We start from the raw sequence: 14,401 nt of genomic DNA, 5'->3' as shown, positions 1-14,401 counted from the left end.
AAGTGGTTCTCTGCAGCTGCTCATAGATTGGCAACTTTGATAGTGGTGGACATACTAGCTTTCTAGGAAATATAAGCTCCATTCCTGATTTTCTAGTTGGGGGATTATTGGATACATTTCTGAGCCCTACTAAAAAAATCTGAGTTTTAAAACAATGTACAGCTGTGTTTTTCACACCTACTCTTGCTCTTTCTGCATATCATTGGCTAGTTTGAAACCATGTCATTTCTGTTCAAAAGCCCTATGTTACCAAGTGTTTTCGTCAGAGCATGTTTCACATCTTTGTTCCTGAGACTGTAGATCAGAGGGTTGAGCATGGGGATTATTATTGTATAAAACACTGAGGCCCATTTATCTTGGTCCATTGAATAGCTTGAGCTTGGTCGAAGATACATGAAGAGTACTGTCCCATGGAATATCCCAACAGCTGTCAAATGGGAGGCACAGGTGGAAAAGGCTTTATGCCTGCTTGCAGCAGAGCGCATTCTCAGAATAGTGCTCAATATATAAGCATAGGAAACTAGAATCATTCCAATACTGCCTGCTTCAACATAGGCAACAAAGATGAACATCACAATCTCACTAAAATAGGTATCAGAGCATGAAAGCTCTAGGAGAGGAGGAATGTCACAGAAAAAATGATTGATGATGTTAGAACTGCAGAATGATAGTCGGAATGTGCAGTAGGTATAGGCAATTGAATCTACTGTTCCTACAAAATATACTGCAGCCATAAGTTGTTTACAAACTTTCCTGGACATAATGACAGTATAGAGCAGTGGATTGCAGATAGCCACATATCGGTCATAAGCCATTAGACCCAGCAAAATACACTCTATATCTGAAAATAAGATAAATAAATATAGCTGTAGAGCACAGGCATTGTATGAAATCCTTTTACTCTCAGCTATGAAGCCAGCCAGCATTTTTGGAACAATGACTGAGGAGTTGCAGAGGTCAAGGAAGGACAGGTTTCCCAGGAAAAAATACATGGGGTTGTGAAACTGGGACTGAGTGCAAATTAACACGATCATCCCAAGATTCCCTATTACAGTGATCACATAAATGAACAGAAACATCATAAAAAGAGGAAGTTGCATTTGTGGATTATCTGACAGTCCTAAAAGCACAAACTCATTTACAGCAGAGCTATTTCCTTTGTCCATCATTCATGACAAATTCTAGTTGTGAGTGGAATTTCCTTCTGGGTTTTCCCTGAGAAGGACAGAAAATGTTTTTTCTTAGAATTTCATTCAGTATAGCTTTTATGCGAGTACAATTTTAAAATTCCAAAGTTATTTATACAATTCTCATCACTGCACTAGTACCATACTGTAATATAGCTGATACCTAGATCAGATAATGCAAAAAAAAATTATTGCAAACATATTATTTGTATTGTTTCTTATGAACTGCATGAAACACTTGGAAGGCTCTTATTTCAACTCTTTTATTATCTATTAAATAACGTAATAATCAATTGAAAATTAAAACTATATTGCCATGTGGAAGAGAGTAATGATGAGTGCAGGGGAAAAATGTATTTGACAGAGAGATAAATAATCCACCCTTTTGATTACTTATCTGAGATAATTTGTATCTGATAGATGACCCTCATTTACAGGGACATTCCCCATGCAATTTTCATGTGATTCAAAATCAAATGGGATAGGCTGGTGGAATCTATGCACTGTTTTCTGTTTATCGTGGACCCTATTTGGTGAAAAGGCAGAATATAAATGTTTGAAATAAAGAAATAAAAACAGTGTGAAGAAAGCAATCCTTTCTTCTTTCTCTTACACATATGATTCTCTTGATTTTTGCTGCACCCTTGTGATTTAGAGCAAGAGGTCGGGAAAATAAATATTTGTGCATGGGTTCTCCACTGTACAGTTTGTGCCAGTCCCTCAGAGTTACTTCACAACCAGGCAGCATAAGTTTTAAGCTAAAAACATATGGGCTTTTGGACTCTAGCAGAACAGGATCTAGAGGAAAGCTAACTTGGTGGTAATTTCTGTTGGGGAATTGTAATAGACTGGGCCACTTGTGTAGAAACAGTGATCAAGTGATCTCAAATGAGTCAGAAGTCCCTGGAAACATAAGAGCTGGATTCTAAACAGTGACACAAGCAGGAGCATTAAGACAAAGCCAGGAGAGCATTCTGGTTGCAGACAACAGGCCCAGAAAAAATAATATTGCAAATACTCCTGTTTAATTTAAATATTTGGGAGAAATGGTCAGATATTGGCTCTAGCATCACCAGAAATACAGTTTTCAGCAACATCATAATATGTATTGTGGACAGAGGTATCTGCTATGGGTCAATCTATTCTTTAAAGGTAAGCAGGTCTTCTATGCAGCTGCCAGTAACAGAGCAGCTTCAAGTGGTGCTCCAGTGGAGAAGCAGAGGGGTGGTAACTTGAAAGTGGCTCGTTAAACTTATCTTCACTTGCTGCTTTCCTTATATAATTCAGGCACCAAACTACTTTACTCTCAGTGTATTTACTGCATCCAAATATGGAAGAATTTACATGGATGGTGATGGTTCAGGGATAAAGTAGCAGGCCAACTAGAGGACAAAGAGTGGCAGGGATGCCCTTGAAAGTGTTCCCATAGGCTGTTTCTAAATCTAGCTGCTATCTTTATTTTAACCTTCCTGCTGATCTCTACCCACATAGGCAATTCCAGTCCAGTTTAATGCTAAATCATGCATAGGTATCTCTGGTTAAATCAAGCAAGTTCCTGACTGCTTTTATCTCCTAATTCTTGCACTTTATTCATCTCAAAATTAGATAAGCTAATGATCTGTCTTATTTAAAATGAAATTAGGAACTTCTTTACTAAACACGTAGACATATTCATCCTAAAGGTCTGTAGCAGCTGAGTTTCTGATAGGCATCATGGTGAAATATAGAGTATGTAATATTCATGCATCTAATATAAGACCAATGCTTCAGGGTCTCCTAAGATGAGGCTGTAGCCTTTGAAAGAGTAAAAGAATAATATAATTGGTAGACAACTTGGTTATGGTCACTTAAGCTTGTGTGTAATCATAAGCTATGCATTTATCTGCCTGTTTCTTCAACTGCAAGATGATCCTCTGGTAATCTGGATTTGAGAAGGTTAAGCAGTTTAGATTTGGAAACTAGAATGAATTTTAAATAGCTCAAAGTAATTCTGGTTTATGATCCTAGTGTGAATTTGAACTGAGCATCAAGTTCCACATGGACAAACACAGTCAATTTGTTGTAGAGAAGTTACTCATGACAGAAAAAAAATGCAAGTCCAGACTGTTCTCAAATACAGGTGGTTACCTGTATGTTAAATTTTCTAAAGTATCACACTTACCTGGAGTATAGCAAGTGGTTTCTTGTTTTCAGTACCTGTGAGCAGGCAAAAAGGTCTTAAAAAACCATTTGGTGCCACCTGGGAAATCATCTATGCCGTATCTTTGTTAATCCTGGGAATAATATATTACATGGGATATACAAATAATTAACTCTCCATTCTGTTTTTGTAAACAATTTAATTGAGTACTGCTTACATGTAATAGGCATTTAGGAACTTCCTAATTAACGTATAGTCTGATAAGTGATAATCACAGAATCACAGAGTTAGAAGGGGACATGCAGTCCAACTCCCTGCCCAGTGCAGGATGAGCCTAAAGCATCCCTGACAAAAATTCATCCAGCCTCTTCTTGAAAACTACAAAGAAAAGGAGGAACCCACTCAAATATAAAACCAACAGAGGAGAATACACATGAGTAGGGTACAATGACAAATACACAAGTACAAACAATCAAAACAATGTATTGTTGAAGGCTTTCACGGCCGGAGAACGATGGTTGTTGTGGGTTTTCTGGGCTGTATTGCCGTGGTCTTGGCATTGTAGTTCCTGACGTTTCGCCAGCAGCTGTGGCTGGCATCTTCAGAGGTGTAGCACCAAAAGACTTTGGTGCTACACCTCTGAAGATGCCAGCCACAGCTGCTGGAGAAACGTCAGGAACTACAATGCCAAGACCACGGCAATACAGCCCGTAAAACCCACAACAACAATCAAAACAATGTATTAGAGTAGATTTTCAACATTAATCAGAAGTCAAAAAAGTTAAAGTTCAATATCACTATGCATGTCACAGAAAATCATTTTGTAAATTGATGTTTTCTATAGTTTGGTGGAAGTCTCTCACCCCTGAAGAGGTTATAGACATGAAACAGCGGACTCAAGCTGGCGCTGCCTGTAGGGCATCGTGGGCTCTGCTATTGGCACCCCACCTTCTCCTACTCCACCTGGAAAGCAAAAAAACATAGAGTTTATTGGGCCTTACGTTGACTGTTTCTTCTTTCCATTGGGAGTTTACCTGCTGGATGTCTTCCCTTGTATATTCTGTTACACTGTGATTTTCTATGTGACATGCATAGTGAAGTGATATTGAACTTTATCTTCATGAAAACTGCCAGTGAAAGGGAGCTCACCACCTCCTTAGGCAGCTGAATCCACCTTTGAACTACTCTGACCATGAAAACGTTTTTGGTAATATCCAGCCGGTACCTTTCTGCATGTAATTTAAGCACGTTGCTTCGAGTCCTATCCTCTGCTGCCAACTGGAACAGCTCTTTGCCCTCCTCCAAATGACAGCCTTTCAAATATTTAAAGAGAGCCATCATGTCCCTCCTCAATCTCTTTTTCTCAAAACTAAACATTCCCTCAGCCTTTCCTCATAGGGCTCCGTCTCCAGACTAGACATGGGCACGAACCAAAAAAATGTAATGAACCAGCGGTTCATGGTTTGGTGCTGAAGATGATCCCGAAGTCGTGAACCACAACAAACATTTTCCGTTGCCGAACTGGTTCATGGTTCACAGTTCATGGGGCACGGAACAGCCCGCATGGCACTTAGAGAGCCCATATTCCCAGGGAGTGTTTTGCAAGCTCTCCTACAGCCATCACCCAAGTTTGGACAAGATTGCAAAAGGGATCTTGGAGTTATACCCTCTCCAATCCAAGGCCCCCAGGAAACTCCCACAAAAATCCAAGCTCAATTATACGCTCAGTCTCTCTCCCCAAAGGCTAGCAAGTGGCATGCAAGAGCTCTGTCCCACTCCACTGCTCACTGAAAGTGAAACCCAGCCTGGGAGCCCACAGCTATTTATAAGCACAGTTCCCATTGAGCAATGCAGGAAGTCTGTGTTTGGCTGTCAGAGCTGCCTATCAGGGTTTGCAGGGATGAGATTGGAGTGCCCATGGCTACAGAACACACCATTCCCCCTCCCTCCCCTGGGTGTCTTCTCCCAACTTGTAACAGCTTTGCAGCTCCGTGGTTGGAAGACCTGCCAATCAAGGTAAGCCGGGCTTCCATTTGGGTTTCCAGGGCGACAGAAGGAGTGCAGACAGAGTTCAGGCATTCCCTCGGCTCCATTGCCAGGGGAATTGATTGCTGGTGCCTGACTGTCTGCCTTCCCGAACTGCAACCGAATGCACCGAACCAAGCCTCTCCTGAACGCTGGTTCGTTGGCCATGGACAATCACGAACCGCCGGATCGCGATTGCATGATTGCCAATTTTGTGGGTTTTTGAAGTTCGTAACGCAGTTCGTACCCATCTCCAGACCCCTGATCATTCTCATTGCTCTCTTCTGCACCCTCTCGATTTTGTCCACATCCTTTTTGTATTGAGGCCTCCAGAGCTGCACACATTACTCCAGGTGCAGCCTGACCAAGGCAGTATAAAGAGGGACTATGACTTCCTGCGATTTTGATGCAATGGCTCTTTTGATACAACCCAAGACTGAGTTTGGTTTTTTTGCCACTGCATCACACTGACTGCTCATATTTAATTTACAGTCCACTCTTACTCCAAGATCTCTTTCGTATACACTACTACCCAGAAGTATAGCCCCAATCCTGTATTTGTGCTTCCCATTTTTGTGGCCCAGATATAATACTGTGCACTTATCTGTGTTGAATTGCATCCTGTTCACAACTGCCCATTTCTCCAGAGTATTCAGGTCTTGTTGAATTTTAACTCTATCTTCTTTAACTTTAACTTCTATCTTTAACTCTAATGCTCATATATGGTTGCTCCCATATCCTCCAAATGATGATGCCAGATAACATGGTTAAACGAATGCTCGTTACCATGATTTAAACAGAAGAACTGTGAATTATTCACTCTTTCTATCTTCTTAGTGTGTGTTCATCATCATTTGGGCATATCCACACTGGTTCAAAGTGATAATATTGCTGCTCTTCACTTTTCTTTGTCTGCACAGTGAAGCATGCCAAGAGACTCTGTTGAAGAGCACTGTTACCATACACCGGACAGCATGCTTGTTCTAATGATGATGCCTAACACCACAAGATTTCCCTCTTCAGCCTTTGCACCCCCAATATGTAGCTTGATTGGTTCCCCCAATCCACAGATATTTCAGGGTGGTTGCTGATTTAATTAAAGCACATAATATACTCTAATCCAGCCACAAGAAAGGGCTGGCCCAAACAAATATACCCCATCATCTGTATACAGGTGTGGAAAGATAGATGTGATGGGAGGACAAGGAATCATTGTTTACCTGCCTGCCACAATTGCAGGTTCCTATTGATCTTCCTCCTAGCTAGGAAAGACACAAATTTCAAAGCAGGCTGGTTCTGCAGATAAGCAGACTGTGCCCAACTGATATGGTTGCCCAAGGCCCAGGCTTTACCTCAGCAAATCTGTGGGTAGGGGGAAAGTGTGGGGAGAAGAAAGTTTGGGAAGGCTGCAGGTGTGTTGAGGGTGACAGTGACTTAGGTGCCAGGAGGGGGAAGGCAATTATGGGGGAACAAGTCTCTCAAGAGCTACTGTAGATTTCCTTATGATTTTACCTGCAAGTTGATGTCTGCTTCTGCTAGGCTCAGAATATCCACTGACATTTGTGTGTGACCTATCAAAGATGGGGTCAGAATTGTTGTCATATGTCTGGCCAGCCTCTCCCTCCTCTAGGGCTTCTCTCTCTGCCTCTCACCTGCCCCTTGAATCCCTTCCTATGCTAGTTAGCCTCAGCCCTGTATATCCAAATGGGTTCACCAAACTTCTCAGCAATGCCCAGATACACACTTCATGGTTCTGTGCCCTTCACTTTTACTGGCAGTAGATCTATTGTGACAGCATGGAAGTGGTCGCCAGCAAAGAGGTGTGGGCTGAGGCCTTGTGCTAGTCTGTAGCACAGGGTTCATTGGATCTGAATTTCTGGAACACAAGAAAGCCATGATGGTTGGCTCCTTCCCCCATAGCCTGACTCTGTGCTGCCTGAATGAGGGTGGGTATTACAATAACTAACTTTGAATTGTAAAACACCATGTTACAAACCCTTTGCTGACTTGCGCTTACCTACTCTGAGGTAAAATTTTCCTCCCAAAGCATATGAAGCTGTTTACAGGACAGTGATTGTGTTTGTAGAACTTTAACATTCTTTATTGTCCCACCTTTAAGAAACATATGCATTGTGATGTTACTCAGCCAAGTTTAAGTAGAGGGAAAAACAAGAGTTTACGTACGTACCTCTTAGAAATGAGACTGGCACACAAGGCTTGTTGAAATGTAAAAGATAACAAGATGTTTCTTCACAGGTAGGATAGATAGTTAGATAAGTAGGTAGATACTTAAAAGCTGAAGTAAGTAGGAGGGTTTTGCACAGATTACTGGCATGAGGGACAAAACACTTGGTATGGTTTATTAAGTTGCTGACTTAGATGGGAGAGATTGGTGTAATCAGGCTTGATCTGTTTGAAGTACTGTTCCTACTTTTTCACCCCTTCACAGATTAGGTGCTCCAGTTTATGCACACACACAGCACACCTTCTGTTTTACTATAGAACTTAGGGTATTCCACTTAGTTAAAACTCTCTTCAGATACTGGGCAGAAGTTATATTTACACCAAAGCTATAACCCTTTTCCTTTAGCCGAAGTCTCTTTTCTACCTACTTCCTTGGTCCACTACAGGTTCCCAGATTTCTTATGTCTCAGTAAAATTTAGTGCTGTCTGTCCCACTTTAGTATAAGGAATAAAAGTATTTTATAAACAAAATGTTTTTACTTTAAGAGTACGCTTTTATCTTTCTTCCTCACACAGCGGACTCTCTGGATGACCCTTTATGGTCAGATGCCAAGCTTCAACTCCCCTAACTCTTCAGTTAACTCCAGCTATCAATCCCTCCTTCTGTTAGCACCAACTGTCAGCTCATCATTCTATCACCAACTGCTGTTCTCTCTCTCTGGCTAGCCACCAAAGGGGGAAGGGTTCTGTCAATCAGCCTCCCTTCCTGCTGCTGTTTCAAGCCTTAACTGGGCTCTTGCTGGATTCAGCACTTGGCAATACTGACATTTTTATATTGATTCCATTACACATGACATCTGGAGACAACAAAATATGTGGTACAATACTGAATGAGCAATAGAGATGGGTATGAACAGAACCCCCCCCCCCCGAATATGATGTTCATTGTTAGTTGCCATCCATGAACAGGGACTCACAAACAACCATGAACATGGCCCTGTTCATGAACATGTTCGTGGTTGGCTGTTCATGGGGGCCAGCAGGCTCTCCTTCAGCCATCATCCAAGTCAAGATCCCTACTGCACTACTCCCAGAAACCTGACCTGAGAAGGCAGCAGGAAAGGTACCCATAATAAATAATAGCATGGCTCAGAGCCTGGCAGCAGCCCTGGAACTTGTAGGTATAGATCCCTATCCCACCACACACAAAGAAAATTCAAGCTCCAATACACTCTATCAAAATGCCAACAGCAACTCTCTCCCTCTCTACTGTCCGCAAACTAAGCCAGAGCCGTGTTAGTCTGTAGTAGCAAAATAGAAAAGAGTCCAGTGGCACCTTTAAGACTAACCAACTTTACTGTAGCATAAGCTTTCGAGAATCACAGTTCTCTTCATCTGATGCATGGATCCCCCCTCCCCCCCTGGTCTTTGCTCCCTTGTAACAAATTTGGAGCTCCACACTTGAAAGGAAGACCTGCCTATCAAGCTAAATTGGGCTTAGATTGGGGTTTCCAGGGCAACAGCAGGAGTTCAGACAGAGTTCAGACAATCCCTGCCTAAGTTGCCAAGTAGAAAAGAGTCCGGTAGCACCTTTAAGACTAACCAACTTTACTGTAGCATAAGCTTTCGAGAATCACAGTTCTCTTCATCAGATCCATGCATCTGATGAAGAGAACTGTGATTCTCGAAAGCTTATGCTACAATAAAGTTGGTTAGTCTTAAAGGTGCCACTGGACTCTTTTCTATTTTGCTACTACAGACTTAACACGGCTAACTCCTCTGGATCTAAGTTGCCAAGGGAATTGATTGCAGGTGCCAGACTATCTGGCTTGATGTACAGCAATGAACAGCAACGAACGAGGCTTACAACGACCACCTGTTCATTTAGAATGGGGCATCACAAACAGCTTGTTTGCAAACAGCTGATTGGGCTGTTCACGGCTTTTTTTTGTTCATATTGCTGTTCATGCCCATCTCTAATTAGTAACTCCCAATTGTGCAATGGAAGAAAATAATATTGCTTAAACCCAGAAAAAATTCAAATACAAGGTAATTGTGTTTTGTTATTGGACCAGTCCATTATATTTTAGCTGGCTAATGTTAGCTGAGAACAGTGAAGTATCAGGATGCATATTAATATTTGTAGACTTAAGCGTTTTAAGCATTTTGCTATCTTGAGCCTTTCAGATAAAGTGAACTAATAGATACTATGTATCTAATAGTCAAGATATATCTAATAGTCAAGATGGCCCCATCTGCCACTTAGATCCATGGATCAGGGCCATCTGTAGACTGAGACTCTCTCAAGTTTGTGGAAAAATTGGAAACCTGGAGAAAAATAGAGTGGAAGTAATGATATTACTACCACTCTATAATAATGGCAATGGCAATGGCAATGGCAATGGCAATGGCAATGGCAATGGCAATGGCAATGGCAATGGCAATGGCAATAAAAGAGCCCCGTGGCACAGAGTGGTAAGCTACAGTACTGCAGCCCAAGCTCTGCTCATGATCTGAGTTCAATCCTTACGGAAGTTGGGTTCAGGTAGCTGGCTCAAGGTTGACTCAGCCTTCCATCCTTCCGAGGTCGGTAAAATGAGTACCCAGTTTCCTGGGGGTAAAGTGTAGATGGCTGAGGAAGGCAATAGCAAACCATCCCGTAAAAAGTCTACCAAGAAACCGTCCCCCCATGGATCAGTAATAGACATGAGTACGAACAGCATTACGAACAGAAAAAACCCATGAACAGCCCAATCTGCTGTTCGCGAGCAAGGTGTTCGTGAGGCCCCATCCTAAATGAACAGGTGGTCGTTAAAAGCCTTGTTCGTTGCCTTCGGCTGCCGTTCAGCAAGCCAGACGGTCTGGCGCCTGCTGCAATCAATTCCCTTGGCAACCGGAGGGACTGAACTCTGTCTGAACTTCTGGCTTTCCTTCTGACTTTAACCCTTCAAAGTACTTCCAGCAGAGAGTCCCGTTTTTGCCACTGTGAAGAGAAAATGACATCAAAGGGGGGACACACATGGATCATGCCTTTCCTGAGGTGCAATCTCTCTGAAATTTGGACATTGTATTGGACATTGGGAAGGTCAGTTTGTAACCTCTCAAAGTAGCTTCCACCAGAGAGTCCCGTTTTTGCCACAGTGAACCAGGGACAGATCAAGGGTGCAGGGGGGTAGCCTGCCCCTGGCACCGCCAAAGAGGGGGTGCCGGGCATGGCTGCCAGCCACCCAGGACCGTGCTGTGGCTTGCCACGCGGGAGGCTGAGTCTAGGGTTGGGAGGCCCTTGCCAGCCCTGCCGATGGGGTGGCTGGCATGCTGTGCACGCAGGACCTCCCAGCCCTGTGCTCAGCCACCCATGTGGCAAGCTAGCTGCCCCAGCGCATGCCCTCGCCTCCGCCACAGCCAGCTCTGTGGCGTACTGTGCGCTGGGGCGGCCGGCTTGCCGTGCGGGCAGCACTGGGCACCGGGGCACGCGAACTGCGTGGAAGGCCTCCTAGCCCTGTGCTCAGCTGGCGACGTGGCAAGCCAGCTGCCCCAGCGCACGGTGTGCCGTGGAGCTGGCGGTGGTGAGGCCGTGTGCTGGGGCAGCTGGCTTGTCGCGCGGGTGGCTGAGCACAGGGCTGGGAGGCCTTCCACACAGTTCGCATGCCCCGCTGCCTTGTGCTGCCCGTTCAGCAAGTAAGCCGCCCCAGCGCATGGTGCGCCGTGGAGCTTGCGGCGGTGGCAGAAGCAGCGGCGGCAAGGGCATGCACTTGGACAGCTGGCTTGCCACATGGGTGGCTGAGCACAGGTCCTGGGCAGTCACGAAAGTGATGTCATCACGCAAGGCTGGGAGTGTGCGCATGCTGCCTGCACACGCAGAGACCTGGGCAAGGGTTGCACCGGGGCACCCGTGGCCCTAGATACGGCTCTGTTGTGAACAGAAAATGACAACAAAGAAAAGGACCCATGGATCCCGGGGTGAAATCTCTCTGAAACTTCAGGGGTCTTCGGAGGACAGTGAGGACTATGTCCCCGGCAAATTTGGTGGGTATTGGACATGGGGAAGGGCAGTTTGTAACCCTTCAAAGTAGCTGCCTTCCAACAGGCACTTCCGATTTTGCCACTGTGAACAGAAAATTACAACAAGGGGAATGACCCATGGATCATGTCTTTTCTGGGGTGCAATCTCTCTGAAACTTGTGGGTTCTTCGGAGGACAGTGAGGACTATGTCCCATGCAAATTTGGTGGGCATTGGACATTGGGAAGGTCAATTTGTAACCCCTCAAAGTACTTCCAGCAGAGAGTCCCGTTTTTGCCACTGTGAACAGAAAATGACAACAAAGGGAAGGACCCATGGATCATGCCTTTCCCGGGGTGCAATCTCTCTGAAACTGGGGGGGGGGTCTTCAGAGGACAGTGAGGACTAAAGGGGGAGAGCCATGGATCATGCTTTTCCTGGGGTGCAATATCTCTGAAACTGGGGGCGGGAGTCTTCAGAAGACAGTGAGGACTAAAGGGGAAGAGACATGGATCATGTCTTTCTCGGGGTGCAATCTCTCTGAAACTGGGGGGGTCTTAAGAGGACAGTGACGACTATATCCCATGCAAATTTGGTGGTTATTGGACATTGGGAAGATTCTCCCAGGTGCAAGAGGGACGGGGAGAATCTCCCCACCTCTCTTGCACTGGGCAGGTAGCCTGGCTGTGCAACTGCTCTCCTGGCCCTTTAAACTATCAGCTGGCAGTCTGCAGGGGGAATTCCCCCCTAATGCCTGCCAGCTGATAGTTTAAAGGGATGTTTAAAGAGCCAGGTAAGTGGGTTTGAGGAATGGGGGGGGCTAAGTGAGGGGGTGGTTGGGGGGTGGGGTGGTTCTGGCCCCCACGAACAACGAACATGTTCGGGAACAGTTAATGTTCATCCATGTTCGTTGTTCGTTGTTCGTGGATGGCACCGAATGTCGAACAGTGTGTTCGGGATTTTTTCCCCCATTCGTGCCCATGTCTAGTCAGTAATGACTTGGTGCTTGCACAGGGTGGCCGTTTACCTTTAGTAATGATATTACCCAAAAGAGATGAACGTATGTTTCTGTGTGCTCACACAACATACCTCTATTTGAGCTGCCACCACCACCTGTCTCTCTTTCTTGGGGGCCAGTCCATTATATTTTAGCTGGCTGTTGGTAACTGAGAACAGTGAAGTATCAGGGTGCATATTAATATTTGTAGACTTAAGAGTTTTAAGCATTTTGCTATCTTGAGCTTTTCAGATAAAGTGGAACACAGGGAAAAGCCTATTCATTTTGGTGCCAGAGACATCAATGTGTTTAATAGTCACGATCAATGTTCCCTCTAAGATGTGCATTGCTGTGAGCCAAAAATGTATTTTGTGAGCTGAAACATGCATAAAAATTTGTTTTGTGAGCTGACTTGCATAAAATTTTTGAGAGCGCCTTTTTAGAAAAAAAATTGCAATCTACAAACATACAAACATTTGGCTACCACATAAATCAGTTTGTAGAAGCTTATAACCACAACCTTATAAATATCTGAGAATTAATTTTTAAACTGTATTTTAAGCATGTTTTTAAAGAATGTTTTATACATTATAGCTGTAAACATAAGTCACATTTCATTACAGAGACTTTCAATTTAACATGGTCATAGATGCAGAGGAGTTAGCCGTGTTAGTCTGTGGTAGCAAAATCAAAAAGAGTCCAGTAGCACCTTTAAGACTAACCAATTTTATTGTAGCATAGAGAACTTGATTCTCGAAAGCTTATGCTACAATAAAATTGGTTAGGCTTAGAGGTGCTACTGGACTCTTTTTGATTTCAATTTAACTTCTCTCTTCTTCCTTTCTGTTTTCCAGAACTTGAAAACACTGGTATTTTATTGATACTGAGCCAAAGGAGGCTGGAGCAGAGGGTTCAGAGGAGTTAGCCGTGTTAATCTGTAGTAGAAAAATAGTACAGTCCAGTAGCACCTTTAAGACTAACCAACTTTATTGTAGCATAAGCTTTTGAGAGCCACAGCTCTCTTCATCAGATGCATCTGATGAAGAGAGCTGTGGCTCTTGAAATCTTATGCTACAATGAAGTTGGTTAGTCTTAAAGGTGCTATTGGACACTTTACTATGGAGCAGAGGGGAGTCTGGGAGGAAAGCTACTCACGTGAAAAATGTACCAAGCCAAACAGGACTGAAAAAGAAGGGGGTGAAAGGACCAGATTATAAAATACAGGACAAATGTCTTCCCTGGCAGCAGAGTCAAGGAATAGAGGATATGGGCAAGTCAAAGAGAAAGGAAAGGAGGGAGAATGAGAAAGAGACGGAGAGCTAGTTTTGTGCTTGCAACAAGCCACTGAAGGTGGATTTTACTTACATTTAGACAAAAGGTGTCAGATTGCTCAGAGAAATGCCCTGATGCTCAAACTCAAAGGTGGCAGAGGAAGAATTTCTTCTACATGTGCAAAAGGGGAGTAGGCTTGCCATTCTCCTGGTGGTGGCTGGAGATCTCCCTGAATTACAACTGATCTACAGGCAACAGAGATCACTTCCCCCGGAGAAAATAGTTGCTTTGGGGGTGATCTCTATTGTACTATACCCTGCCAAGGTACCTCCCCTCCCCAAACTCTGCCTTCTCCAGGTTCCATGACCTAAATCTCTAGGAATTTCACATCCTTTACCAAGAAGCCCTCAGTGTCACAGGACAAGCCTACCCCACTGCTATCTTGTGCCATCCTTCATTCCCGGGCCCTCATTGTCGCAGGCCAGGCCTGCCCCAGTGCTATCCTGTGCCATCCTTCATCCCCGGGCCCTCAACGTCATGGATGAGGCCTGTCCCAGTGCCATCCAGTACCATCCTTCATTCCTAGGACCTCATT

At 44.2% G+C, this 14,401-nt stretch overlaps 1 protein-coding gene across 1 annotated transcript; it reads right to left on the bottom strand.

The window, feature by feature from the left end:
* Nucleotides 1-206: 206 nt before the first annotated feature.
* On the bottom strand, nucleotides 207-10,742 carry LOC129323537 (olfactory receptor 1019-like). The gene is made up of 2 exons (XM_054970072.1): nucleotides 10,683-10,742; nucleotides 207-1,133 (listed from the first exon to the last, which is right to left on the bottom strand). The coding sequence occupies exon 2, from the start codon at nucleotides 1,098-1,100 to the stop codon at nucleotides 207-209; it is 894 nt and encodes a 297-aa protein (XP_054826047.1). The 5' UTR covers nucleotides 1,101-1,133; nucleotides 10,683-10,742.
* Nucleotides 10,743-14,401: the final 3,659 nt, after the last annotated feature.

The sequence above is a fragment of the Eublepharis macularius genome, chromosome 2 (assembly GCF_028583425.1).
Source record: "Eublepharis macularius isolate TG4126 chromosome 2, MPM_Emac_v1.0, whole genome shotgun sequence".
NCBI classification, from domain to species: Eukaryota; Metazoa; Chordata; class Lepidosauria; order Squamata; family Eublepharidae; genus Eublepharis; species Eublepharis macularius.
Note: the sequence above shows the minus strand (reverse complement) of the source record. Positions and strands in the feature narration are given on the sequence as shown.